This window comes from Magallana gigas, chromosome 5, assembly GCF_963853765.1.
Source record: "Magallana gigas chromosome 5, xbMagGiga1.1, whole genome shotgun sequence".
NCBI classification, from domain to species: domain Eukaryota; kingdom Metazoa; phylum Mollusca; class Bivalvia; order Ostreida; family Ostreidae; genus Magallana; species Magallana gigas.
Window position 1 is genome coordinate 15,981,867 of NC_088857.1, and position 26,890 is coordinate 16,008,756.

At 34.0% G+C, this 26,890-nt stretch overlaps 3 protein-coding genes across 10 annotated transcripts in view; 1 reads left to right on the forward strand and 2 right to left on the reverse strand.

Moving 5' to 3' along the window:
* Positions 1 to 3,119, forward strand: part of LOC105318287 (U1 small nuclear ribonucleoprotein 70 kDa) — a 32,639-nt gene extending 29,520 nt beyond the window's left edge. For 4 of the 5 annotated variants that reach the window (XM_066084776.1, XM_066084777.1, XM_066084779.1 and 1 more), the window contains 3 exons: positions 1,577 to 1,649; positions 2,051 to 2,211; positions 2,465 to 3,119. In XM_066084776.1, coding sequence (XP_065940848.1) covers positions 1,577 to 1,649; positions 2,051 to 2,211; positions 2,465 to 2,751 — 521 coding nt within the window. In that variant the 3' untranslated portion in view covers positions 2,752 to 3,119. The remainder of the gene's footprint in view (positions 1 to 1,576; positions 1,650 to 2,050; positions 2,212 to 2,464) is intronic. The other variant, XM_066084780.1, reaches the window with a different exon arrangement.
* Positions 1 to 16,240, reverse strand: part of LOC105318288 (potassium voltage-gated channel subfamily A member 1) — a 67,830-nt gene extending 51,590 nt beyond the window's left edge. The window contains exon 1 of the mRNA XM_066084768.1: positions 15,753 to 16,240. Within this exon, the coding sequence (XP_065940840.1) occupies positions 15,753 to 15,878 (126 nt within the window). The 5' untranslated portion in view covers positions 15,879 to 16,240. The remainder of the gene's footprint in view (positions 1 to 15,752) is intronic.
* Positions 16,241 to 22,347: 6,107 nt separating this feature from the next.
* Positions 22,348 to 26,890, reverse strand: part of LOC105318289 (zinc finger CCCH domain-containing protein 13) — a 29,783-nt gene continuing 25,240 nt past the window's right edge. For all 4 annotated transcript variants that reach the window (XM_066085443.1, XM_066085440.1, XM_066085442.1 and 1 more), the window contains 5 exons: positions 26,555 to 26,665; positions 25,855 to 25,911; positions 25,575 to 25,628; positions 24,749 to 24,880; positions 22,348 to 23,742 (listed from right to left, as the gene is read on the reverse strand). In XM_066085443.1, coding sequence (XP_065941515.1) covers positions 23,695 to 23,742; positions 24,749 to 24,880; positions 25,575 to 25,628; positions 25,855 to 25,911; positions 26,555 to 26,665 — 402 coding nt within the window. In that variant the 3' untranslated portion in view covers positions 22,348 to 23,694. The remainder of the gene's footprint in view (positions 23,743 to 24,748; positions 24,881 to 25,574; positions 25,629 to 25,854; positions 25,912 to 26,554; positions 26,666 to 26,890) is intronic.

Below are 26,890 nucleotides of genomic sequence, written 5' to 3' on the forward strand. Positions count from 1 at the left end.
TAGAAATGTAACATAACCACCTACCTTTTTAGGGAACATTAACATGCCCACTGACTGGCTCATTGTCAGAGATTTGACTCAACTTCTCTTATCAATCTTCAATTCCAGTTGCATGAACAACAATGTTTAGACCCATTGTAACTTAATTTAGATTATCCTTTTAATATGTAGCATTGGAATTTGATCAAATGAAAAATGTCTTCAATTCTCACATCACTTTGCAATAACAAAGTGCAGATAGCTTTGATGCAGAAAACATTGCATGCTTTCGTGTTGAAGTAAATTTTCATCATCTCTACTAAGATTATTAGGAGATTTGTTATTTTGTTTATGACGTTGAACATTTATTTCACTGTCAAGTCAATCTTCTCCATTTTGTAACCACATTACCAGGTTCCAAGACTCATCGTATCCTGTGTCTTATTATATATCTTCCTAGAATTGTTTTATGCTCTGCCTGATAATCAGCCCAAAATCCTGCACTCCTTCTTAAAATACACTTGGTTTGCAACTGAAACTTGGATAATCTTTTTTGAGAACTTTTGGGATATCTTCATTCCATCGTTCCAAGAGTTATCGGCATGGAATTTCCAGAAAACATGTTGATGTCCGGTGTAAGGGGACTTCATCTTTTTCCTGTACTGATTAATCTTTTGTGTTTAACTGAAGGATCAATTTAGCTTTGTGGGTAAAAAAGTATTCCCAAGACAATTTCCTCTTTTCAAATCCAAGCAAATAAGCAAATTGAAGTATCTTCCAATGTTAAGGAACAGAGGAGAGACTTCTGAAACCAGTGATGTGATATGTTCTGTACGGCAGATTGGGGTTTCTATAGCTCACATCATAAACCTTGAGCAATTGACAAGATGTATGTTAACTCTTAACATTGGTTAATTTTACAAGATCTATTTTGGAAGCTAAAAAAAAACTTCATAGACATCATAAATTGGAGAAAGATCAGTTACATTTGACAGACTCTATTTCCTTGCAATTTCCAAGTAACCTGCTCTCAATTGATGTTTTGATTTGGCAATTTTATGAATACTTCCCAGCGTACCATATTACAGAAGGGAAACATGCAACATTCACATTTTTTTTTAAACTTTGATTTTCAAATAATTTCATGGATATACAAAGACTAATGTTTTTTAGAAGCAAGCTGCACTACAACAACTCTTCAATGAAATTCAATTCAGATAGCATAGTTCAGTATATTTGTTTGTAGGAATGGGTGGGTGGGTTATCATCTGTCCTCAAATAAATCATAAAACCTTGTTTTATATATTTATAGAATTGGTCTTTGACTAGATATCCTATTTTTGCAATTGCAATGTGATGTAGCAAATATAAAAGATAATTTCTCTATAAATACACAATATTTCATGTTTTGTAGAGCATTAGACAGACAAGATTGCTCTTATCCTCACATCATATTCCAATCTTTACATCACCATTCACATGATGATCAAGTTCTTTCAGTGTCCTCTAGTTTAACTATGCAGTGAATTTTTTTCTTCGTCTCTGCAACAGTTATATTACCTTTCTCTAATATGAGTTTTGTTTGTAACTTATGTAGGAGGTGGGTTAGGAGGAACCAGGAAAGGTGGGCCAGATGAAAACACTCGCTTTTCTGGACGAGACGAGTTCAGGTAAACAACGTTCACTTCCTGTGAGATCAGAGGGATCTTAATCATCTTAAAACATTCAGCATCTTTTTTCAGTTCTTTTTGTGGCATAATTTAGGTTATGATCTAAGTCAATCAAAATTAAAAGTCTGATACTTGCCTGCAACCTAGTAACATTAAAGTAACAGTTTTCTTTGGTTTGTTGATTTCCATTTATTATAAAAAAAAAAAGAAAAAAAAAGCAAATGAGACTAATAGTAATTTAGCCTATGTGTTTAAAACTGCATTTAATACTCATAAATATTTTAATTTCTTCAAATTTCCTGAAACTACATAATTACACTATTCTGTATTCAAAATATACATGAAAATCTTATGTTTATTTTCAAAATGGTGAAAATGCATATTTTTGTTGGATTTTACAGCAGTAGTTCCTACCGTGGCAGAGAGGAATCTCCTGCCAGGGACCGCAGTCGCCGACGAAGTAGAAGTCGAGAAAGACCACCGAGGAGAAGTCGAAGCAGAGAGAGACCGCCAAGGAGAAGCAGAAGCAGAGATAGAGAAAGGCCCAGAAGGGAAGAGCCAGGTAGGTTACTCCCTCATTAACAGTTTCATTCACATCTATATAAAGTCAAGCAGTTTTATATTCTGATATCTGTTAGCTTATAAAGCGAACGTAAAGGAGTTTTATGTCCTTTAATCCTATGTTATGAAATGCTAATCATAAAGAAAATGGATTGTTCCATTGCACATAGCTATGTAAAGGGAGAATAATCCTTCTAGTTATGAAGTATAAAAATGCATAAATATGTAACATAAAATTGATGAAATGGTTACAGGAGAGGAAAAGGAACGCAAGAGGAGCAGAAGGAGTCGATCAAGAGAAAGAAAAAGAAGCCGATCTCGTGAAAGAAAGAGAACCAGAAGAAGCAGAAGTCGCGATCGCAAGCGAGATCGGGAAAGCAAGCGAGATGAAGGGGCGGATCAAGACTTTGGCGAGGACGGGGTCCCAGTTGTTAAAGAAGAGGATGTCGACCAGTACACAGGGTACGGAGGGTACAACCCTGAGGACCAGAATGGGGGCGAGGAAGAGGAGGGAGCCGAAAATGAGGAGTACGAAGGGTGAAGGATTGCAATGGAAATTTTTATTTCTCTTAATAGACTTTTCTCTCAGTATGATTTATCCTATTTCTGTACATTGTGAAAGATCTGTTTACTTTGCAGGATCATGTCACTATTGGTCCCCACATGTTGTCAAACATGTTTTTTTTTAAAAGAGATAATGTTTTACTTGACACAGATGTTAATAAATGTTATGCCTTTGTTTGAAACAATTAGTATACAATATTAATGTTGTTTATTACTGTTGTCATTTGGTTAAGTGAAATGGCATTGAGGGATCATGTATCCATACTCACAAATGGGATAGAGTGCTCACAGAGCAGATCTTGTATGGAGTTGACTTCATGTGCTTGAATAAATTTTGGAAAATAATGCTTGTTGAGTTTATTTTAGGTTTTGTATGATTGATTTGTCCAAGAGGTAAATGACAGAGTTCTTACAGAACATAAAGAGTGCATTACCCAGTATTTAAAAAGCCAATGAAATTGCACACAGAAAAAAAAAATCATGGAATAGTGCATATTGCTTGAATTGTCTTCTAAAGAGCTTAAATTATGTTGTGATGTCATGAAATTTTTTTTCAGAGTTTTGTTGATACCTCTCCTTTTACAAACATTTCAAATGTTACTCAGTATTGTTGTATAGGCATTTATATTTAATGTGTTGTGATTTAGGAGCTTAAATTGCTTCGAAAAGTGTTCAAAAAATAACTATGGGTCTGACATACCCTGAATAAGTTATGTTTGTATTGATTTGTATCAGTTGGAGAATATCTTTCTTGTTATTTTATTTTGCGCAGTATTTTAGAGGTGTAATGGCAACTAGGTGCAGAATGCTGATGAAGTATCAAGCCAAAAGTTTATATATCTTGGGGAGGGGAGGGTGTATGTAAATAAACAATCCCTGGGAATAGAGAATGAATTTCAAGATAGTGGTGATACATGTACGATCAGCAGATTGGAAGCATTGAAAATTAAATGATTTTGAAGGGGGGAAAAGTTGGTGTAGAGAGTGCAGTCTATCACAGTCGGCTGTTTTACAGAAGTATTTTGTACTCGATGACCTATGGGTTAATGGAGGATTTTTTCAAAATAATGCCTCTGATGGCAGACCTTGCATTGTCCATTTTTCAGAAAATACACTTAAATGAACCGATACAACGCATGAATCGGGAAAAGATTAAATATATTCTGTACATTGTAGGAAAAGTAATAAGTTTGGCTGTTAATTCATGTTTATATTTTCATCCAGGCCTGCTGATTTCTACTTAAAGGAAAATTGGGAAGATTAATGAATAAAATAAATGCCTATGGCAAGCTTGTAGTGTTATGGTGGCACGGCAATAGTACAAAGCTTGTATTCAATATATAAAGCTGAACACAGTGAAGTATTTACCAAGTAAATATGAGATTCAATTAAGAGTGCTACTTAATAACGATCAATATGACAACAGTTTTTGGAGCGAGTTATCTCGCTCAGAATAAGGAAAATTTACTTGCTTTTTCTATTAATAATGCATAGTTATGGCCCAATAAGTTTTTTTTTATTTCTATATCTTACAGATCTTTAGACCAACCGCTTTAAGAGACAACATTTGGATTCTGAAAGGTTGAGGGGGGATCTTTAATATTTTTTAAAAAATGCATAAAAAATATCTGCGCCTTGGTTAAGAAAATATTTATTTATTATAATCATATTGTCAATCAGAAATCTTACAATCAGTAGCCATAATGAATGTATTTGTAGTCAATGTTTCGAAATATTGAAGTCTAAAGAAAGCGAGGCAAAGCTTCTAACATCTAAAAACAAATAAATATTGACAGACATTTATCCAAGGATGCTTTGTGGAAAGTTAACATTGTAAAACAACGGATATACACGCAATTGAGCTTAGCCGTTTTTATTTGCATTGTCTATCTTCAAGATATTTTTGCTTGTTAAATGCCCTTCCTTCTCTTGTTAAAAATGTAATAATTGATATTTTGGCGCGTGACAATTTATATTGCAATAGACATGGTGGATTATAACACCTGACATTTTTTCTATAATAAACAGTGCCCATTCCCACCAGCAGCCGTGGCCTAGACCTTTCACAAATCTGGGCAATGCTTTGAATGGGGTACGCAGTAATTTAAAATAATCAGATTCGATAAGCCATAAAATATGTTTAGAGAAATTTTTATGCACTTAGTTATGAGTTTGTCTTTTGACAATAATATGGAAAAAGAAAAAAATTATGTAAATATTCAATGTTCCACCATATGACGAGAGATATTTTCCAGACAACATTTGGGTCAATATTGCGAGAGCTGTTTCTCTATCCCCCTCTCTGTTGCTAAATTGCATACAAAGGAGTTTCTTAACCATACCGTATAAAGAGAATATAGAGGGAAATAAATGGGATTTCCTTGTTTGTCCGAGTTTAACCGTTTTGGACAGGACAATACTGTATGTAATATGTCACAAGCAACCCTTCATTACAAAAACCCTGGTACGAGGACAATTGGTAATTTTAAGGTTATATTTTATATACATTAAAAAAGTTTTGTCCTGAAAGACCAAATTATTAACTTCTGAAAAGAAGTTAATGATAAAACTCAACAGATTTTTTTTTTGTTTATCGAACATCAGTATGATGGTGCTCAGATGAAAATTCGTGATCTCAGGTAAACTTATTGGTAATTGCAGGTACATGTTTATATCTATATGTGTTTAATCAAGAGGATAATGTCACAGACTTGTCAGATCACCAACAGAGAAAGCTTCCTATAAATCGCATTATACGAAAGCATAAACAATTGAGCAGATGTATTTTTCCACGGGGGAAATGTAAAGCCACTTTTTGCTATATATTTTTTTAATCATCTGATGCTAAGGGTTTGGTCTCGTATTGATCTGAATTAGGGAACTAGAGGTCATAAATATAATGCACAGAGTATGAAATATGTGTTGTTTTGGCCGTAAAAAACCGTTCAATATCAAGAGAGCCCTTATCTGGAACAGACGATATAACAATGTTGCATGATGTGAAATAAAGTGGAACGCGGCATCTCTGGGTATTTATCAGATATACGATATACTCTATAGAATCGATGTACTCTATAAAACTGTACAGCACTTGAATATAGAGGGAAAAATACATGAACAATAGTAAAAAAAAAAAAATTTTACCAAACATGCTCTGAACCTTTTTTAAATTACAAACAATGGAGCTTTGATTGCGGGGTACTTCAAGAAATTTATTGCTATGAAAAGAATGTCTGCTACTATATTTCCCTCTAGTTTGTTAGATCATTTTCCTCTAAGTTGACATTTCAAGATGCTTTTATTTTAATTTCCTTTTATTTATTAAGATTTATGAACATTGCATTGTATAAATAGTTTAAATCTAAACTCATCAAACATTTTGTGGTCCCAGAAATTCGATATACGAGCTACTGTCGGGATTTTTCATCGTCATTTTGTCATAATGCTCTCCAGCATTGTCAGATTGATTGCAGTATTCCAATCTTAAAAAACATGGAATAAAGAAACGCAACGTTTAGATTCTGCATTATTCTATTATCTTTCCAGAGAAACATGCGAAAAAATTTTACTTTAAAGAACAGCGGTAGTAAAATTAATCCGTCTGGATATGCTTGGAAATTTCTCTATATTTGGATCATCAGCGAGATTTGTCCGACATTAAAGGCCATTTTTATTGAGTTATTATCTGAAGAGATGTATGTAGCATGAAATTCCTATGGAAGTTAATTTTTTTTTTCAGCTTCGTTATCGGAGTTTAGGTTTACATTGTTTTTCTGGCGTCATTGTCCGGCAGATTATTCCATGGTTGTTTTTTTTTTCTACGGAGATTTGAAGTAACAGGCGTGCTTGTGACTATAAAGACAGGATTAAAAAGCGTAGCTCGGGGATATAAATCTCAAACAATCCTGCTCAGACGCTCTGCTCTTGTCTCATCTTATTTGTCCCATTTCCCTTAATGTAGCAAAATACGGACTTGTACTGGTTGAAAGACCCAGTGACGCAAATGCAACCAAGTTTTTTTTACCCCTTTCTTTTCTTGACAAATATTGGCAGAGGCATATTCGAGAAGGTCGCGCTTTTCCGTATAAAGGCTTGATAAAAGTGTATCTTCTTCTGAATAAAGTGTATTCCTGAGATAGCTTGCCACAATCAGGCCTATTTTGATGCGGTCTGTTGCCAATAATTTGACATTTATGATAAGACAGGATCCGGTGTTACGGAGAAGGTCTTCATTTAATTGGGGAAATTGTAATATAAAGTACATTAATTACACCACCCCCGACTCACCTCAAATCAAAGGGAGGGTCCTCGAGACCGATGTACTCGATAGAACATATTCTGGTCTTTTCACGTTCCTTTTAATTTATTCTGATACCGATGCTAAAAGTGTATTAATAACTCTAGAAAATGATCGTCTCTACTTTTAACTATTTATCACAGAATTATCGTTTATGGATTCGATCCATAATGGCAGCATTCTGAATTTGGACAGTCAATCTAATTGATGCGGAATTAAAGAGAGTATTTTTGAAAAAGGTTTTCTACTTTAGATAATTACAAATTTAAATTGCTTTATGAATTTGAAGAGTCCTTTTTTTTTTGCTCTTGTTAAAAATGAATTTGTGCAGATTTTGCATCTTGGCCGTAAACGCTGATAGACACTGAAAGATTTAGTACCCAGAACTTTACTTGATAAACAACATAATGTACCACAAACCATATTTTTCATTAATGGCTCAGCGCAAAACAACCACAGATGTAATTTCAAAGAGGTTAATTAATTTATGATGATTGATTTTCAATAAAAACATGTTCCTAAATAAAATAAAATGTTGTTAATGTAATTATTAAGTCTAGACATTTAGGCTTGGATTCTTTATATCCCAATGCAAACATATACGTCCCTGTACTATTTGATTTATTTTTTTCATTTACATGACAATAAAGGATATCTGAAATTAATTCTCAGATTGATGTTTTAAATAAAATTGCTGAATAAATACTTAGTCGATTATGATGAAACAAACGGAATCAATGCATGCTTCAACCACAATGAAAGTTACGGTTAGTGGAGGTAGCGCCCAAAAAACAATGTATCGCCTTTCGACTCGTAAACGATAAGTACCATTGTTGTGAAAAATTAAACAGAAATGAATTCAAGGGAGCTGGGTGATTGTGGTCATATTCAGACAGTGTGATTTTCCAGAGTTCTCTACAAAGATATCGGAAATTTTTTAAATTTTAAAGCTATTAAATATTTGAATTTTTTTTTTCACTAGATTATACTTTATGACCAATAATATCATATTTAAAATTTTACGGTAGATCTGATGGATAATTAGTTGAACACCAAGTCTCCTGAAAAATATCACGTGATTGATGACGTAAGATTTATTTATCATCTTAGAGGTGACGTTAAGCAGATTATGAATTGTTATATAAACTAGATGCTGAACTGGCAAACCCTTTATGTCTCTCCCCTGAAACCGTTAACAAGGAGTTAAAGCACTATGAATTATTTCATCATTTTAAAAATTCTTATTCTGTCTGCTTCAGAAAACATATATCTGTAGCCTTACTGTTAGTTTGGATATTTTATCGTTTCGGATTGTCATATCATCATGTTCATCTTACATTTTTCAGAAACAAATACTGCAGTATCACTTTACATAAAACACGTTGCAATTTCGAATAACTCAACATGCATATATTGAGTATAATTAATACAGAGAAATCGCTCATCTTGCATTTTTCAATAACAAATATCACTTTACACAAAGCATGTTGCAACACATGTACTTATTGTCATGAGTTAATTTTATATAATTCAACACTCATATATTGGATGCTTATATGGATATAATTAAGACAAAAAACTAGTTTTTCATGATAAGACTTTATTAGACAAGCGAACGTATTATTTTCACATTCATTTCACTTTATAGAAATTACTCTGTATTTATATAAGAATGTTCTTAGTTTTATGTCATTGGTTATCCACAGAAATGTGCTCATCATTAAGCCTACATTTCATTTCATATTTTTAGATTTTACATATATTAAAAGAAATAAGATGGAGTCATTCTTTTGGTTACGGGGAGAGAAGGTCAGTTGTAGCAAAGTTAGAACCTGTTAGCAGCATTACGTACATACATTTTACAAATTTGTCGGATACAATATTACATTCTCACTTGGAAGAAATTGTAATCGATATAATTAAAGCTCCATTTGAACAATCATGTAGATCATTCTTTACATATCCCCATATTAAAATCATCAGAAATGAGACTCTTGTATTTAAGATCATCGTTTTCAGTTAAAGTTAATTGATGAATAAAGGTTAGAGTAGGTTTTTACAATTGCAGTAGAATATCCGTTGAATGTTTTACTTCCAAATCTTGGGGGGAAATAGTCATAGTGCAATGTACTTGGAAGTCGAGTATATAAATTTTTTGGAGAATACAAGCGAAAACAAGTGGAAAAAGTGCATGCATCCTTTACTATAAGATATATTGGACTATTTCTGTTATTCTAAATGATCGTAAAGGGGGATTTATCAAGAATCTTCTCGCCCAATATCGAGAACTATGGCTCCACTCTCAGACATGATCTCCTCAATGCTTTCCATTTCCAGACGCGGATTGATAAATTGACCACCTACAAGCAACCTTTAGGTAAAGAGGTCGGCACTAGCAGATCTAGACACGGCAGACCGTGGACAATTTACATAGGAACATAATTATAAGCTGTGGGCATGATGCTATTAAGAAAGCAACGATTTAAAAACTTTCAGTTTTCCTTTTGAATTGCTCGAAATTTGCAAGTGCTGGCGTACCATGTTTGTGTTGGAAAATTATCTCATAAAACTGAAATATCCTGACATGTGATACTTGCAGTAAGACTAATTTGGGAAGATTCCCTGTAAAATCAAGGTTCAAGAAATCTATTTCCTCGAACGTTTCTTTTTTTATAAAGGTTATTACCCTTTTTTGTAAGCATGCAAATTTAACTTATTACCAGAGAGTTTGGAGTTCTATTTTTATGAATAATACCCCAAACTGATTGATATTGTCCACGATTTTACGGGACTGTTAGGGCTGTAGGGCTGATCCTTCCGATACCGGTTCGAATCCACAACCGAACGTAGAAGTATTCAACTGATCTAGGCCATCTGATATATCATGGACATCCTTTATTGTTCAATGACCTACAGGAGTGCTGATCGAACATCCGGATCTGATTACCTTCACCGGAAGTTGTGAAGTCCCCATATGAGCGGAAATTGTCAAGCAATATTTGATAAATCATCTATATCATTGGTATGCATCCTAATAAACCATATGTTCCATTCATGTCATAATCAAATTTAGAGAAGATTTCTAATATCTAGATAAATTTATCTCCCTGTTTTCGCTTAAACGTACAGCCTCACGGAATTGTGTACCAAAACATTGCACAGGATCGCAGAACACATCAAATGCCGTCAGAGAATTCGACATTGATAACCAACAAAAAAAGTAAACCTTTGGGGGGTAAAACTACAACTAGTGCCATTTTTTAATAATTGAAGTGCATTAGAAGGACAGACGAGCAGCGGAGTATTATTCTGCAAGGGCCAATGAGAACGGAGGCGGGGGCGGATGAATACACAGAGAGTAGATCCTGATAACTATCAATATATTGACATGGCTATAAAAGCATGCTAAGTTATATAGATGTGATACTTGATATGAATAAAAGATACAACAACCAACTCGGTGCATATGTTCCCATCCATCAGCACTGAATACGATCAATGGTCTAGTCTGAAACCAAAACAACCTTTTAGGAATCCACTATTTCTAAGTTCTGTAAACCTGATATGAACCAATTCCGTTTGTTCTAATTACATTGTTCGAGTGGTTTTCGGTGTTACAGTATTTCATCAGGTTTTTACTCCGAACGCTTTTATCCGACCACAAGATGATATCAGGAAATCTGTCAACTTGCAATATTTATCAATGTTAGTTGCGATTCATTTCAAAAATAGCATTTGAAAAGTGCTTAATAGCTTGATGCGCTCGCTCTCTCGCTCTCTCTCTCTCTCTCTCTCTCTCTCTCTCTCTCTCTCTCTCTCTCCGATTATACGACTGAGAAGTAAGAATATACCGATTATTGATTATTGCAGTTCAGTCAATGAACCTATTGTTTGATATCAGTATTCGTCTATATCATTTGCAAGCAGTCATGATATCCTTTTCTTTGGCATGCACTAGTTTTGGCCAATCAATTCACGAAAGAGCAATTTATTATTCCTCAAAGTATCATCTGATGCATACGAAATGCCAAGAATGAATGACAATTCTCATGCAAATGAAAATACAAATGTTGACATCGGCCCGGTAGACGGTCGATCTGAACATTAAATCAAGTGATGCACTTTTAGTCTTTGAGAGTCTTGGGACCAAAGGGAAGGGGAGACGGGGAAGGGTTTATAAAAAAAAGGGGGGTTTAATTCATGCATATAACAAGAAATAATTGTGACGTGTTTCAAGCAATAACTATTTTGAAATTATTACAGATTTATCTCAAATCATGTTATCAGCAATTCTGTACTAGCGGAGACACAGCGTGGGTGAAGGGGGGGGGGGTGCTTCCCCCACTCGTGAAAACGCCCTAATAGTTCTTGTTTTTTATTAACCTACTTATATTTTATGTGTGAGTACTAGAAGGTGACTATAGGATTGTTTACTGACCACGTACCTCCGTCACTAAGGGCAACACATTTCTGACGTCATATATAGACACAGCTATTTGTCAACGCTATGAGCTACAATGGAGATAAACTGCAAATCTTTAAAAATTGTCGAGAAACATGAAACTCCGTCGCTAGAGGAATCATTTTTTTTTCGAAGCAGCTTATAGGACAATTTGCAGCAATTTGACACTCGACAGTGAGAAATGATTTTTCAGATTGGTAAGGATAAGGTTGCATTTGTCTTCATTTTCTGGACAGGGCTATTTGTCACCGACAATTTCCCTCCAATTTGGGGGAAATATAATTGTTACAACTCGTTATATGGACTGTGCCGTCAGGCTAGCTGGGTCAGCCTAACAGTAGGTGGGCGGCTGGAGGACATATTAGTACTTTGATGCTGAGTATAAAGATTTTGTTAAAAGTCTATATTATTACAGAATAATAAACGAGAATGATGCGTTAAGAATTCTGGGAGGAAAAAAGGGGATGAAAATACACCTTTACCGTAACATTATCACCGTTTTGAAATGTCACAATATCTGACTATGAAATGTATTTTAAAAATCTTAAAAAAGTACAAAAATTTGTTAAAGCCCCAGCGGGTTTCAAACTCAAGAATTGCAGATCTCTAGCAGATGCGATGCAATCATGCAAGACGTAAAACCCAAAATTTTGAAAGAAAAATGTTAAAAGTGTTTACTTATTGTTTAGTAATAGGTCCAAAACACACGATATGATTATAAAAAAAACCCAGATATTGAAAAAGTCAGATATCAAACATCATGCATAGTTTGTTTTCAAAAGACAGACATGCAGACACGGAGTTATTGGCTGAATGATCCCATTCTCCTATGCTTTAAATGTTCGAAAGATTTGTTAAATTAACGGTTTTTATAAAAATGTAGAGTTTTAGTTATTTGCCATATTTGTTACATTAAACCTTCTCTATTATTTCTACCTTTAAGTTATTTCCATTCTCCCCGATGGAAATAGAAACGGAATTAATAATTGAAGGGAATTTGATATGATATCAGATAGGCTTGTTTAGTTAGCTTTTTAAATTATTAAACCTAGTAAGCAATTGTTCTATACGCGTTTTAGCTCAGTTTTGTGTGTTTATGAAAATCATCTTTATTGGATCTTTAATCAAACTGCACACTGTAAAGTCAATTTTCACAAATGCGAAGTAAACTATTAACTTTATCTGTAATGTTTGATATCAAGTGAATACAGGTAAGAGTAAAAAAATCATTTAGCTAAGATGATGCCTAATAAATATGGACGTAAATCGATTTGGAAATTGATTCTGGGCTTTCGTCAATATTCGTTGAATACTAATTTTCGTGGAGTTCGTTGTTGACCTGATCCGCGAAACTGAGTGCAATTTCTATTTACATATCTTATATATGTGATTATATTCCATGAATTTACGTATCAGTAAAAAAAAAATCATTAAATCCTCGAAAATGATATATCCACAAATATAATTAAAACCGCAGTAAAAAAATAAAATTTAAACTCTCAAATTGTGTTAATGTGGTATGGGACACTGCCATATTATGACGTACTTCCGATCGAAAAAAAAAATCAAGCATAATCTTATAAACTTTTTCTTACCCAAAATTTTTATTTAACAGTGTTGCGAAATGGTTTGGAGGGTTCGCTACGAATCTGTGAGTCATGAGTTCGAATCACGCTGAGGCTTTTAAAATTGTAACCTTTCCAAAGAAAATTAAAACACATTTTTGCTCAAATATTGTAAAATTGTAAAATTTAAAAACGGTGAAAGAATTTTGATAATAATCTACTTTCATCCACATTAATATCGACAGGTGTCCCATACTACATTAATTTGTATGTCATTCATAGTTATGTTCAACTAAGCGTCAACTAGAACAAATTCGGGTTGGAAACACTGACAACACTATGTTTTTCAATGTAAGGTTTTTTTCATCTGAACCACAGTAGATTTTGGAGCTATCAGAAACTCCATTGTCTCAGTGAAAGTATGGAAGGTGTCAAAATGTCAGAAATGAGACATTTTAAGCTAACTTTCATAAATCAGATCATCATATCATGATGTATTTTTGTTGTCCCCATTGGATAATTCAACTCGCGCCTTTGTTGAAACTGAATTGCATCTTGTGCGTAATACAGAACGATTCCTAATAGTGATGAGGTGTTGCAATGAATTTTAAATTAGATATTATAATAAAACATAAATTCATGAAACTAAGTGCAAAAGATCATTAAAGGCCAAAATAAAAAGTAATAAAAATCATATAATTTGCCTAAAAGAGATCTAACTTTTGGTCAGCAAAAAATCCCTAATTTAAAAAAAAAAATGTTGAGATCAAGTTTGGATTTGAGGTTGTGATGGCATGACTTAAATGATCAAAGGATCACAGAAACTGTAAATGAAGTTTTTGTTATGCCGCATGAAACAACAGCTCTTTAATCTTTCAATTTTGATAACAATAAAGCGGTTTTATATTTTAAAAAATAAAATGAATTTTGCCTCTTTCCTTTACGACATGCAACAATCTGAACTTGCAGAACTCGCCTCGGGGTAGTAGCATTTGCCGTTGCCAGCAATATAAAAAAAAGAACAAAATGGAAAATTACGTAATCTGCTAAGAAATGCATTTAGATATTTCCTTTATATTCCAAATTGAAAAATATAATATGGAATTATGTCAAATGTTATAAAACAAGGCTTTTTTCGTTTCCGAAAGGCCAGGAGATTCGTGGGCGGGGTTAGGATATACACAGTTTTGTAGATGATTATCATTGTTTTGGAATTGCAAAACCTGCCTCAATTGTTATGGTGAACGGAATGGAAAAAACCGTCAAATACACTTTAAAGATATACATTTTATCCTCGTTAAATACAAAAAATTGTAAAAAGAGATTTGAAGCAAAATGTATGTCCTTGAGATTTCTTATATGTGATTTTAATGTAAATCATTATAGAAAAATTGCTAGTATTCCTCGGTTCGGGTATATACCGTGCATGTAAATTATAACTGTGTTGTGGTAATGTGGTGATGAGGTTGTTAACATTAATCAGTATGAAGTTGTTTCAATCACAAAATTTACATCAAGCAGATATAAATCACTCCAAATAAATGTCATAGATGCAAAAAAAAAACGACATCTAGCTAACTGAGGTCCATGATAAAATAATGTGTTTTTTCCTCAACCGAGAGATGAGAGAAGCTGCAACTTAAAGTGTCTGACAATATTGCAAAAAAAGGTAAATACACCACAGTGCAAGACCGATAAGACAAAACGAGACATCTAGAGAACCGAAGAACAAATTCCAAAGCATGGGGATTTTATTGATTTGATTGTTTACATTTAACATGGCCATCTTGAGCTTCATTTGAAATGAAATCCGAAATTTTCGTTCAAGTGATCGAGGAGCGGTTTAGCTCGACGGCAAGACAATTAGTTTCAGGAATAACGCAAATTTTCTTTTTCCAGTAAGATGACAGAAAAAAAGCTCCGCCAAACACATAGCCTCGGAGCACAGATAAAGGCTTGTTCCATTGACTGTCAAATGAAATTAAGATCAGAATTAACCGGAAGTATTGGACAGCATCGCTTTTTTGATGCCAGTTTTATTGAAAATTTGCAACGGACATTTTTGTTCAAAGAATTTATGATATCCAGACAACAGTAGGTTTTCTTAAAAAGCCAGACCAAACGACGTTTTTATGGAGAAATTGCAATTATTGGGTCATTTGGCTTGTGTCTTAAGTGAATGGCTATATATACTATAATGTTGTATTATATAATCAATGCAGCCTGATATGACAATATACTAGTTTATAAAAGTCTATTTCATAAATTTGTTTAACGTAATTCATGTAATAGCAGTGTTCTTGAGTTTGTGACTTCTATCAACTAGATACACTTTGATTTCATAAGATTTCCAATCCTCAAACAATTTTGATCATTTCAATTACGTCACATAGATAATTATTTCATTTCTTATAAAAGCAATGTGATGTTTGTAAGGTAATGCAGTTCTCTTTTGATCTTTCAAAAAAAAGAAAAGCTTTGAACTCCTAAATCGTAAGATATTACATTATTTGCATGTACCCACACCACAGAACACATCATGATAAGGAGCGCGGGGGGGAGGGGGTGAGAGGGGGGGGGGGTACATGCAGGCGATCACATAGAAACACAATGAACAGATTTTGACATTTGATCACTTGAGCCTGTTTACTTACAAATCGATCACTCCCCCCGTCCCTTCTGATGTCCGACGAAACGTCAGCGCACGTGAAGCGCCGGATATCGCCATATGTATAGCGCCGGCCAGCGGGAAGCATTTTAGGCATGTGTGAATATCTCATCTGTCATCACTGACGTCACGTTAACATGACGTCGCTCTTAATCCAGTAATTCGTTCACCACAAGAATAACCAAAATGCGATGAAAAATAAAAACACCACAATATTCCTTTGGAATAAGTGCACTCTCCTCTGCAAAACAATATCTCTGACCCGACACCAGGACAGAGAGCATTTCTCCACTGAGTACTCGGCTAGTGACACCAATAATGACAAAGCGTTTAACGGAATTGGAAGCGTTATTCAGAACAAATACTCATGTCCTCTCCTCCTCGCCTTGACCATATAACGTTAACAAACAAACGAAATTAATGCCTCCAATTACAATGTATTGAATGTAAGGTTATTTTTGTTCAAATGATACTCTTTATTCCCCGAAGGCCAAACGTCTACTGAAAAAAGGGACAAGCCTCCTAATATATCGAGTGCGATCGAATATTTGATTTGACAAAATGCTCGGCGAGATACACGTTTGAGGGAATGCTAATATATGACAATGGGTAGGGAGAGATGGAGATACCATCTTTTCTGATTTCAATGCACCGATCACGCGCAGAAATCACACCAGTTTAACTTAGTCCTGCCAGCTTAGATTCACCACGGTGTATTTTTATAAATACTTTTTAAAATATAAAAAAGACTACAATCAATTTAGTTATTTTGAGAAACCGCAAACTGAAATAGCATTTACATAAACCGAAAATAGAACAATCGCGTATTACGGAGTTTTATCTAAATTGAAATTGTTACATTATTGCATTTGACCACCCGGCAGGAACGTCTGTGATCGTTTGACGACGAGAGTGCTCACGGACGTGTGTTTTATTCCGATCGATTTTATATGGCGACGATTACTACAAATTGATTGTTTGAAATTGAAGAAACGTTTTGTCTAAACCGTTGGATCATTTTCAGTGGCGTGTATTCAGGAAAGACCGACTTCAACAAAAGACTTGTGAATATTTTACCAACTCGCTGAAAAGATGTTAAACCGGGGCCGTATCAACATCCGAACCGTTACGGAGATGTCCCCATTAGCCGCATAATGGCCCCCGCAGTCAACTGGATGTAAAACAATTACCATACTCAAAGGCGCACAACAAAAATCCCCATTCATTCCTGATATTCCAAACGGTATCAGCAAATTGCGCAACGATTACTAACCAAATAATAGGAACTGTAGGATTTAATGCAATGTAGAGTTAGATGACTGTGAAACCAAGTGCGTTGGTTTCAGATGACATGAAAAGTAAAATAAATAAATATAAATTATGACTCGACTCCTAGGCCATTTACGGAATGAAATTTTAAGAAATTTTGGAAGTTCACTTAAACTTTACTATGCATACTTAATATTTTACTAACTTTAGAATGTTTGAATTAGTAAGAAATATAAGATATCACTATGTCATTGGCGGAGTTATTGTCACTGGCTGTAAAATGGTTGTTGCAGTTGTTGGTGATAAATGTAAATGGTTCTGTAAATGGTGGTATTGGTGGTGGTATGTGGTCGTTCGTTAGTGGTGTTAGTGGTTGATTAATTGCGGATGTTATTGATGGTGGTGGTGGTTGAGGTTGCTGTTGTAAGTTGGGATGGGAATGGTGATTGGTTGTTCGGGGTTGGTTTTTTAAATGGTAAAATGAGGTGGGTTCGTAATTGTGATCATAATGATAAATTGACGATAATGATGATGACGATGAAGATGGTGGATAATGATGATTCTAATGGTGATGATGATTCTAATGTTGATGACGACGACGATGAAGATGGTGGATAATGATGATTCTAATGATGATGATGATTCTAATGATGATGATGACGATGAAGATGGTGGATAATGATGATTCTAATGGTGAGGATGATTCTAATGTTGATGACGACGAGATGATTTTAATGATGATTCTTATGATGATGATGACGATGAAGATGGTGGATAATGATGATTCTAATGATGATGATGATTCTAATAATGATGATAAAGATGAAGATGATGATTCTAAAACAGCAATAGGAGTGCATTCAGTCAATTTATATCATGGAACTCTATGATTGACTTTTTTTGCCGCGTTATGTGTCATTGATTTCTTAATGCCTTTTCTATATATCAACAAGTGCTTTCATTGAACATCTGACGCTCAAATGTCTTGAAAAAAAAACAACTAGGTTAAATGATTGGATGTTATTCATTAGTTCATGTTTGTGTTTGGACATACAAACAAAAATAGCAAACCCTACGTTATATGTTACATCACCTCTTCTTCCATGCTTGTATATCCTGCGTCATTTCACAAATCATCGAAGACATTGCAAAGATTTATTTTTGGCAATAAAGATGATAAAATCACCGATCAATATAAATATGTGAAATTGATTGATGCATATTGATGAAGAAATTACATGCTGTTTGTACGATTTCCGCTTTGGTAATGATGATTGCAGAGCAGAACTATTACCCCTCCGCTGACGCCAGTTCAGTATGTACACTATCTTTAATCGACAAAACATGCAATGGGGTCATTAATCAGATTTCTTTCTGGATTTGTAATGTCACCAATGTGGCTCTCCTCTTTAAAAACCGCAAGAATCAAGAATCAGTTGAGAATTATCGGTATTCAATCTAAAACGGTTTTTGTTTCGTGGATCGTTGTTTTTTTTTTTTTTTTGCATCTATTGATAGTCACACTTACTTACATATTTTCATAGAGGCCACGGTATATAACTAGGACATGTCATCCAGATATTTAATTAAGATTAGATGTCACGCACCAAATATTGCTATAAAAGACAAAATTGTCTTTGTAAGATGGGTAGAGGGTAAATTTTTTCGTGTTTTGAAAGACGTTAAATTTCCTAATGTACTTTAGTTTGTGGATATATATATATGCTTTTCTGGTATATACATGTACATGTAACCTTGTCAAGCACTATACGGTAGAGCAACATGAAACAATTGATAAGAGGTCTCTCGAATATCTCTTCAGTTATCTGTAAGTAGTAAATAAAGCTGTTTATAAAATAAATTAATATCTTACGTTATTTTGGTACTGAAATGCAAGTAAGTATAGTAATCCTTAACAGCAATGGTCTAAAGTCAGCAAAGATGTCCTTATGTAATAATGTGCTAATATTATACTTTCATGTTAAATACTGAAATCTGATTGGTTTAGACGCAGTTCAGAATCCGTTCTATTACCCGCAGCGTTAGCAACGCATTTAGCAACGGGTAACATTACAAATTGTTACATGCGCGAAAATTATGCGCGTACGGTTCGCCGTAGAATTCACGTTATTCCTATATAAAAGCAGTAAAGTTTTCTTTAAAATTAAGATATTCAGTATAATAAAATAAATAGTGCCTGTTTAGTAGGATAACAGTTGAAATTGACCCCCCTCGAAAACCATTGTCAACCGACGCGAAGCGTTACCTTCCCAAACAGGCACTATTTATATATAAAGATGTTCATAAGTAATCTCTCAGTTGTATGAAAGAAAGACTAAGTATAAGTTCAGGTAAATAAATGTAAAGTTTGTGAAACTGTTTACTTGTAACGGTATAGTTTCTAAGCTGCTTTAAAGTAAAGAAATTGAAAAAAAAAATTGTCTCAGATAACAGAAAAGTTCGGTTAGTGTTTTAAAAATACATTTTGTATCTCAAACACAAAGATTTGCTAATGGTCTGAGGAACACAGGTTGAATAATTTCAAAAGGAGAATATCATCTTATTTAGTTTGTTGATGTTCCCTAAAGACAAAAGAAAAGCCAAACTTTTAAAAGCAAATACAGTAAGAAACAACACTATTTGAAAAAAAATGGTATAAAAAATCCCGGAAAGTGACCGTATAACTAATCTCATGCGCGGACCTGGGGGGGGGGGGGGGGTCGGGGGTCCTGGAAAATGAAAATTTATTAAATCTACATAGTAAAATTATCGCAAATGTGCCCCGGACCCCCCTCCCCCCGGCAAACACAATTATCCTTCGGACCCCCCCCCCCCCCGGAAAAAAATATCTGGATCCGCGCATGAATCTAACTGATGTACATAACAATGGCAATACAACGGGAACTTATGGTTAAGGTACTGCCCTTTACCGGAGATATTTATAATTATTTTGTTATGTTAATTACTTAGAATCTCATGAAATGTTAGACTGCAGAAATTCAGCTACGTCATTGATATGCATGAAGGAAGTATATCTATTCAATATAAAAAAATGTGTACTGTAGTTATAAAATAACAAAAGAGAATAATCGAAAGATACAATAAAGTGAATATGATCACTTATTTCCTCTTTTTCGGAAATGACCGAGAGATGATCTTGTCAGCAAGCCAAGGTGAATAGCATGCTTAACATGTTTACATGTATATAATGTATAAACTTCCGTGAGAAAAGAGAAAGTCACTAAAGTTGTTGATACATTAAAAGTGCATATCAAGGACCTGTGCAAGTTTTTGTTTTTGTTTCAGTGATTTTTGGCAATAAAAACAGCAACTGGGCATATAATATATTAAGGAAATTAGGATTATAAGGTTTTCTTTCCATTTAAACAAAATTATTTCAACAGTTTCCCGCATTTTTAATTGTCTATTGAGTCAAAGGCGAATATTATCACAAAATAAAAAACCGCACTTGTGAAATTCAGAGATATAATGCAAGAAAGGATATTTGTTTTAGCTGATCCGGATCACGGAAAATCTCTTCCTGTTTATGAACGTTATTATATTTATAGCGAGTTTGACAGTCGGAACCAGGAAACTTTTACTTCATATACACAGTACCATTATTTGTACAAACAGAATGTGGCTGGCGATAAAATTTCTGCTATATATTTGTTGCTGTAACCTGTCGGACACATCCGCAACCCAGTTTAGTGACCATGTTTTGGACTTAACCCCAGTGTATCAAAGACTGCTGAAACGCATGACAGAAATCGAGAGAGAATTGAATTTGCATCTAAATTACAACTTCACAAGTGCGGCACCGAAGGAGGGCCATTTAGCAAGTAACGCGCCAAATCAGTCTGGAAAAATCATCGTGAAGGATGAAGGAACACCAACGACAACAGTGCCGCCGAAAAAAGATGACAATTGCTTAAGTACACGTGATTCTAATGGAAAGAGACCGAAAGATGCCTGTAAAGAGAGTAAACAAACACAGAACAGGATAAGGAAAGAGCGTTCGGCAACAAATTTACCCGTCTTAAACCAGAGCAATACCGGAGGTACCCAAAGACCACGGCAACCGCCCAAAACCAAACGAGGTAAGGGTGCGAATAATCACAAAAACGACCACCAGCCTCCTAGCACCTCTCCGTGTACTATCGACCCACGGTGTGGCTGTTGCAAGAACAAGAGGAGGGTTCCGGAGAACGACCCTGGGGTTCCTTTACATCCCTTCCCACCGATATACCATTTGGATAGGGAAGTCATACAGCAAGAAATTGACAATTTTGTGAACAGGGGATGCAAGGTGTACCGCTTCCGAGATTCCTTATTCTACAACTGTGAAAACTAGTGATCAGACCGTTACAGTTGTATGTAACTAACTGTTATTTGATGTGACAAAAATTAATGTTATTTGATGTTACATACCAAAAGAAAAATGAATGTAACATGCCTTATTGTTATCTGATGCGACTTATTAAATGTTATTTGATGTGTAAACATCGATGTTATTTTATGTTACATACTTTAATAAATGAATTTTAATGTAACATACCTGACTTATTAAATGTTATTTGATGTGACACCTCTTTGTGTTTTTTCTTTTTTTCAAAGAAGTAATTTGATCCATCTGAAGCAAAATTTGTTTCTTTATTTTTGTAAGCTACCTCCGCACTGGTATACATGTATGTAAGTTTGCGACCTATGAATAAAAGAAAATCTTTTTTTTTTTCATATATAGACTGTCACAATTTCGAATATTAAATATAATCTTCTAAATGGGACCTTATAAATTATGTAATAATTTTAGTTATTCATAAGCATGTGTACACGTAATGCTTGGATACTCTGTGATATACTTTATGCTCAAGGAAATAAGCGCAACGAGTCTTTTTTGCTGTAATCTTAACAAACCCTTGACATGATGCTACACTGTATATCGTAGCACATCACAGTCGTTTATAATTAGGTTTTAAGTTATTTCATCTCCCCGTTTGTATTCCAAATGCTAGTACTTGTAGCTCGCGGGAAGGCGTTGTTCATTTCCTCTAGAAATATTCTGAATGTTCTTTATTGGTACTTCAGTTAAAGAACCATGAACCATGCCGTTTGTGATAAGAAATCAAAGTACTGAGAGTACAAAAACATGCATACATTATTGACTGGTATTTGGAAGTTATGAAAAGCATTTGTAGGAATTGACAGGTCTCAAACTTCACGACATATGCGCTTAAAAGATGCTGTGTCGAATGCCAAACAGCGCTTGTGATACGCTAAATACGTTTTTGAAATTTAAATAAAAAAGCAGCTTGAGGCATTGATAAATTTTAATACGGCGCTCACGTAACAAGAAAAACAGTGTGCTCCATGGGAATTTCTAGTTTTATATATATATAATGTAGACATATTCTATGAAATAATAAATATATTCTTTGATTATATCAATGGACGGATAAACATAAAAGAACAGTAAAAAAATTGACATTCTGTGTACAAAATTACACACGGACAAAAAAATTAATAAATAACAAAAGAAAAGAAACAACCAGCAGAATTAATACATATGCCCTTGGAAAATTGTTATACATATACTTGTAATAACAATCCTTTTAGAAGTAGCGCCTTTCTATGATGTAGATCTTGATAACAATAATAATTTTCTAAAGCTTTCGTACCTACTTTAAGCTTAATGAAATGTTTTGAAAATGGAAAAAAAAATCAATGGATTAAACGATTTTGACTGATACAAACTTAAAAGAAAAAACCACGATCAAACAATCTAATTTTGCTCTCTTTTCAAATATAAAATACATAAAACTATGCTTATATTGAAACAGAAAACATTTATCACAGCTTCGCTTGATTAGAGCCTTTTCAAAATTGAAAATAAAACTCAATAAAAAATGGACACACGATTAAAAAAGGTACTAAATCTGAAAACCCGGAAAATCATATAAACTTCCATTCTCACATTTTTTAACGTAATGATAAAAATTAAGTCGACTTAAATAATGATATAAATACTATGAATATCAAACATAAATATTTTTGAAACAGTAGCTCATTCTTTCATACCGCCAAATATGGCCATTTATACGACGAAAGTCCAACGAAAGTTTAATACCTACACACGTGTATCTATATACAAGAAAGCACGAGTTAATACTTTTACTATAATATGATGTGAAGTTTATATGCTGGAGAGTATTAACAAGCAAAATTTACCCATATCCACAACCAGAAATACATTAATGTACATTATTGAATACCTTCTACCAGCAATATTCGAGCGAAAATCGTAATATTTTTGCAAACGCCTTCAGATAAGAATGCTAATATTGTATTTTGTTAAGGAAAGCAATTTCCTTAATTAAATACATGTAATAAAGATTCTAAACAGGAAGAATGTTGTTCATTGTTTGTTTGTTAAACTATAACAATCATGACAGTCTGCAAGATCAAAATTTCAATTTAACAGTTTTGTTGTTATTCTAATCGATAACTATTTACATCCGTTTCATACAAACTAAAATCTTCCGAGTGATATTGTTAATAATTCATGCACTGAAGAGATTGTTGGTCTGGAAAAAAAAGTTCTCTGTCACAGCTATGGATGTTTTTTACGGTCAGACGGATGTCTAATCACTTCACTTCCGTTAACCTTCGTTGACAGTGGCGTATGGAGCACCGACCCTGTAATCTTTCTGTAATTCACATAACATATAATTATTAGTACTACACAATTACCTTTAGGAAAGCAATCGATTTAACAGTGTGTTGTCTGAAATTTAATTTGTATAGCCCATAACCAAAACGGAATAAAAAGTTTCTTAATAAAACGTGTGTTTCTCACGCTATACATGTATATGTCACGTGCAAAAAAACCAAGTCACAGAATAACTAAGAAAAGTATCACATCTTTAAACAAATTGTGCTGAAAATCAAAATTCAAACAAATATGTCTACTCAATATTTTCATGATATACCAATACCAAAAACATTTGATTGCTTATTTTTCCTGAAAAAAAATGAATCAATTTAGGAAAATGATAGATACTCCGGATTTCTTTCTTTTTTCAAGTGTATAACTATACATCTAAAATTGTGCTTTATATTTCTAATTAAGTCTTAATGGCGATGACAACATCATTGGTACTTAACAATTCAGAGTAGGGTTTGTGTATATTTGAAATTCACACATTGCCTTTCACCATATAAGCTTCCATCACCCCAGGGTTTAAAGCTTTGTCCATACCTAAAGGGACTAATGCGCTGTATGAGGCTTCTGACAAAACATGCATTAATATAGGTTAAAGGTTACAGGTCACATGCTTCATCGCAGTAAAACATTGCACTATGCCACTGATGCAAACCCTTCAGTTAGGTTCAATTTCTGTTACTAAATTAGGCTGGTTAATATAAACTTATTATGTTGATTAATCAATTGTTATGATCGCAATAACAGTCAGCTCCTTTGTTAGTCACTAATGGGGATTTTGTTCAAATCATACTTGGTAAGAAAAAAAATAAGGAAATACAATTACAAGTACTATCGCCTCCACCAGATACGTCAACTTAGTGTTCATCAGGTATTAGGTTTTAAAAGTTTGGGTTTTGTGCAAACAATCACGTGACAATACGAAACTTTACTAATGCAAATGATCACGTGACAAATACGAAACCACGACTTGCTGTGTTTTGGGCACTCACCTGAGGGTAGTCTTCCCGATAGTCATACATATTGGCATGAGTACTAGTTACAGTGCTCTTTATAAATTTCTTAGGCATGGAACCTGGGGATAATCGTCCCTCCTGAATATCTCTGGCGGATAGCATGGGGTTCTGTAAAAGGTACCCTACATCTTCAACATACATCTAAGGTTTGGTGTCATGTTGGGAACGTACAGTGCGCAATATACTAAGCTTTTCTACACTTGATAAACATTATGTTAAGTTTTAACTGTTAATATTTTTTTAATTTCTACTTTATTATTTTCTTTTAATATTTTCCCAATTTTCTATAATACAATATTAAAAACTTGCACCATATTTAATTTTTAAAAAAAGGTAAGTTAAAGACGTCAATGCAATGCAGTTTAGATCAAGTGTTTTGTTATAAAGTTTGTGAAATAAAAGGAGTGAATTCAAAATTATTGAAATCATGTGTATGATAAATATAAATTTATTATGGGAGAAAATATGTCTGCAAATAATATGCGATGTCCTTTGCAATTAGCCAGAGCGAAAATTATTTTGCTGAAGATTGTGACATTTGCAAAGAATGGTAGCAAAGGTTCAGGCTTTAAATGAGGATGAAAAAGAAGTTAATTTATTTATCATTTTGATCGTGCTAAAGAATCTGTGATGGCAGTTTTATCTCAGTTGATTAAACAGTCATTTACAGAATGTTCGTTAAGTATGCATTGCATTGGTTGTTAGTCACAGAGGACGAGGGAAAGCTAAGCTAGTGTTAGCAGTACGTGAACTAAGGGCCGAGTTGTCTAGCTGGGAACTATGAGCACAGAAGAGATCTAACCTGTCGAGGGGACCTTTGAGTTGCATAATACGCATCGTCATCTTTTAAAAAGAACTAAAACAAACATTGAGGATTCATCAGTTAGTGTCGTTTTAAAAAACACCTTACAACATGCAAAGATCAGTATCATAAGTTCAGTTTAAAGATCAGTTATTATTTTACTGATGAAAAAAATTATAAAAACCGGCACAACATATGCTTCAAACAAATGCCGTTTTTTTGGCATTTCACAAAATGCTTTGCGTTCATTGGTTACTCAAGCTGTGACATAAGCACCCACCTTTTCCGGTTCTACCTCTGACCAATCGTGCTTTCTGACATATTCTTCCGTGGCTTTCTGTTAAAATTACAGAGGTGCAACCATGTCAAAAACAACTACATGTATCATACACAATCACCACTTAACTACAGACTACATCTCATCATGCTAAAACAGACACCGTTACAAGAGCCACAATTCAATTCTTGTTTCATCTTCCATGTGTAACATACATACAATTCTTATAGGTGTGTGTTTGTTTTAATTTTAATAAGCAGTAATTTTAAAAATGATAATTTTTGTTCATCCTGTAGATGCTATTCGATTAAAAAACAAACGAATCTTCAAGAAAGTAAAATTTCTCCATTTGTTCATTACATTTCAAAGCTTTCTTGAATTGGGTTCTAAAAATTCTTTGATAAAGTAAGGACACCAGGCTTTATGTGTTTAAGATGCTTCTCTTTATTAAATATTTTCTGAAAGCAAATAGCAAAGCAAGACTCTAACAAAATCTTTACAAAGAACAAACCAAACATAATTCTTGTGCAAAATACAAACTTTACAAAGCAAACGGACAATAAAACAAATACTTAGTATGTATTTTTTTGTTTTGTTTCTGTTTTGATATGCACACTGTAAAAAGTTCTGAGAAAGATAGACAGAGAGAGATAGTTTATGAAGATGGTTCTGGTAGTGATGGCGGGCGGAGGACAGCTCTTACATCATGGGTGGGGCGGTGGATGATCTCATCCAAGTTGAACTTCCTCATGGTGTACCCCTTAGGTGCCCCTCCACCGGGTCTTCCCCAAAGGTTATCCATCGTGTCATAATGCTGAAAATGAATAAATGAAAAATAGTTTAAGATCGAATTTTCAATCCACTCTGCTTTTCATGGAACTACTAGTATTTTGTTATACATTGTAAGTGAAAGCATATAAAGGTTTTTTTTCTGTGCTCCCAGGCTTGAAATGAATTATCAAGTCATAAAAAATTTTACTCAGGAAATTTCACTTCACATTTCCTTAAAGAGGAAATTATTTTTAACCAACTTTAGGTT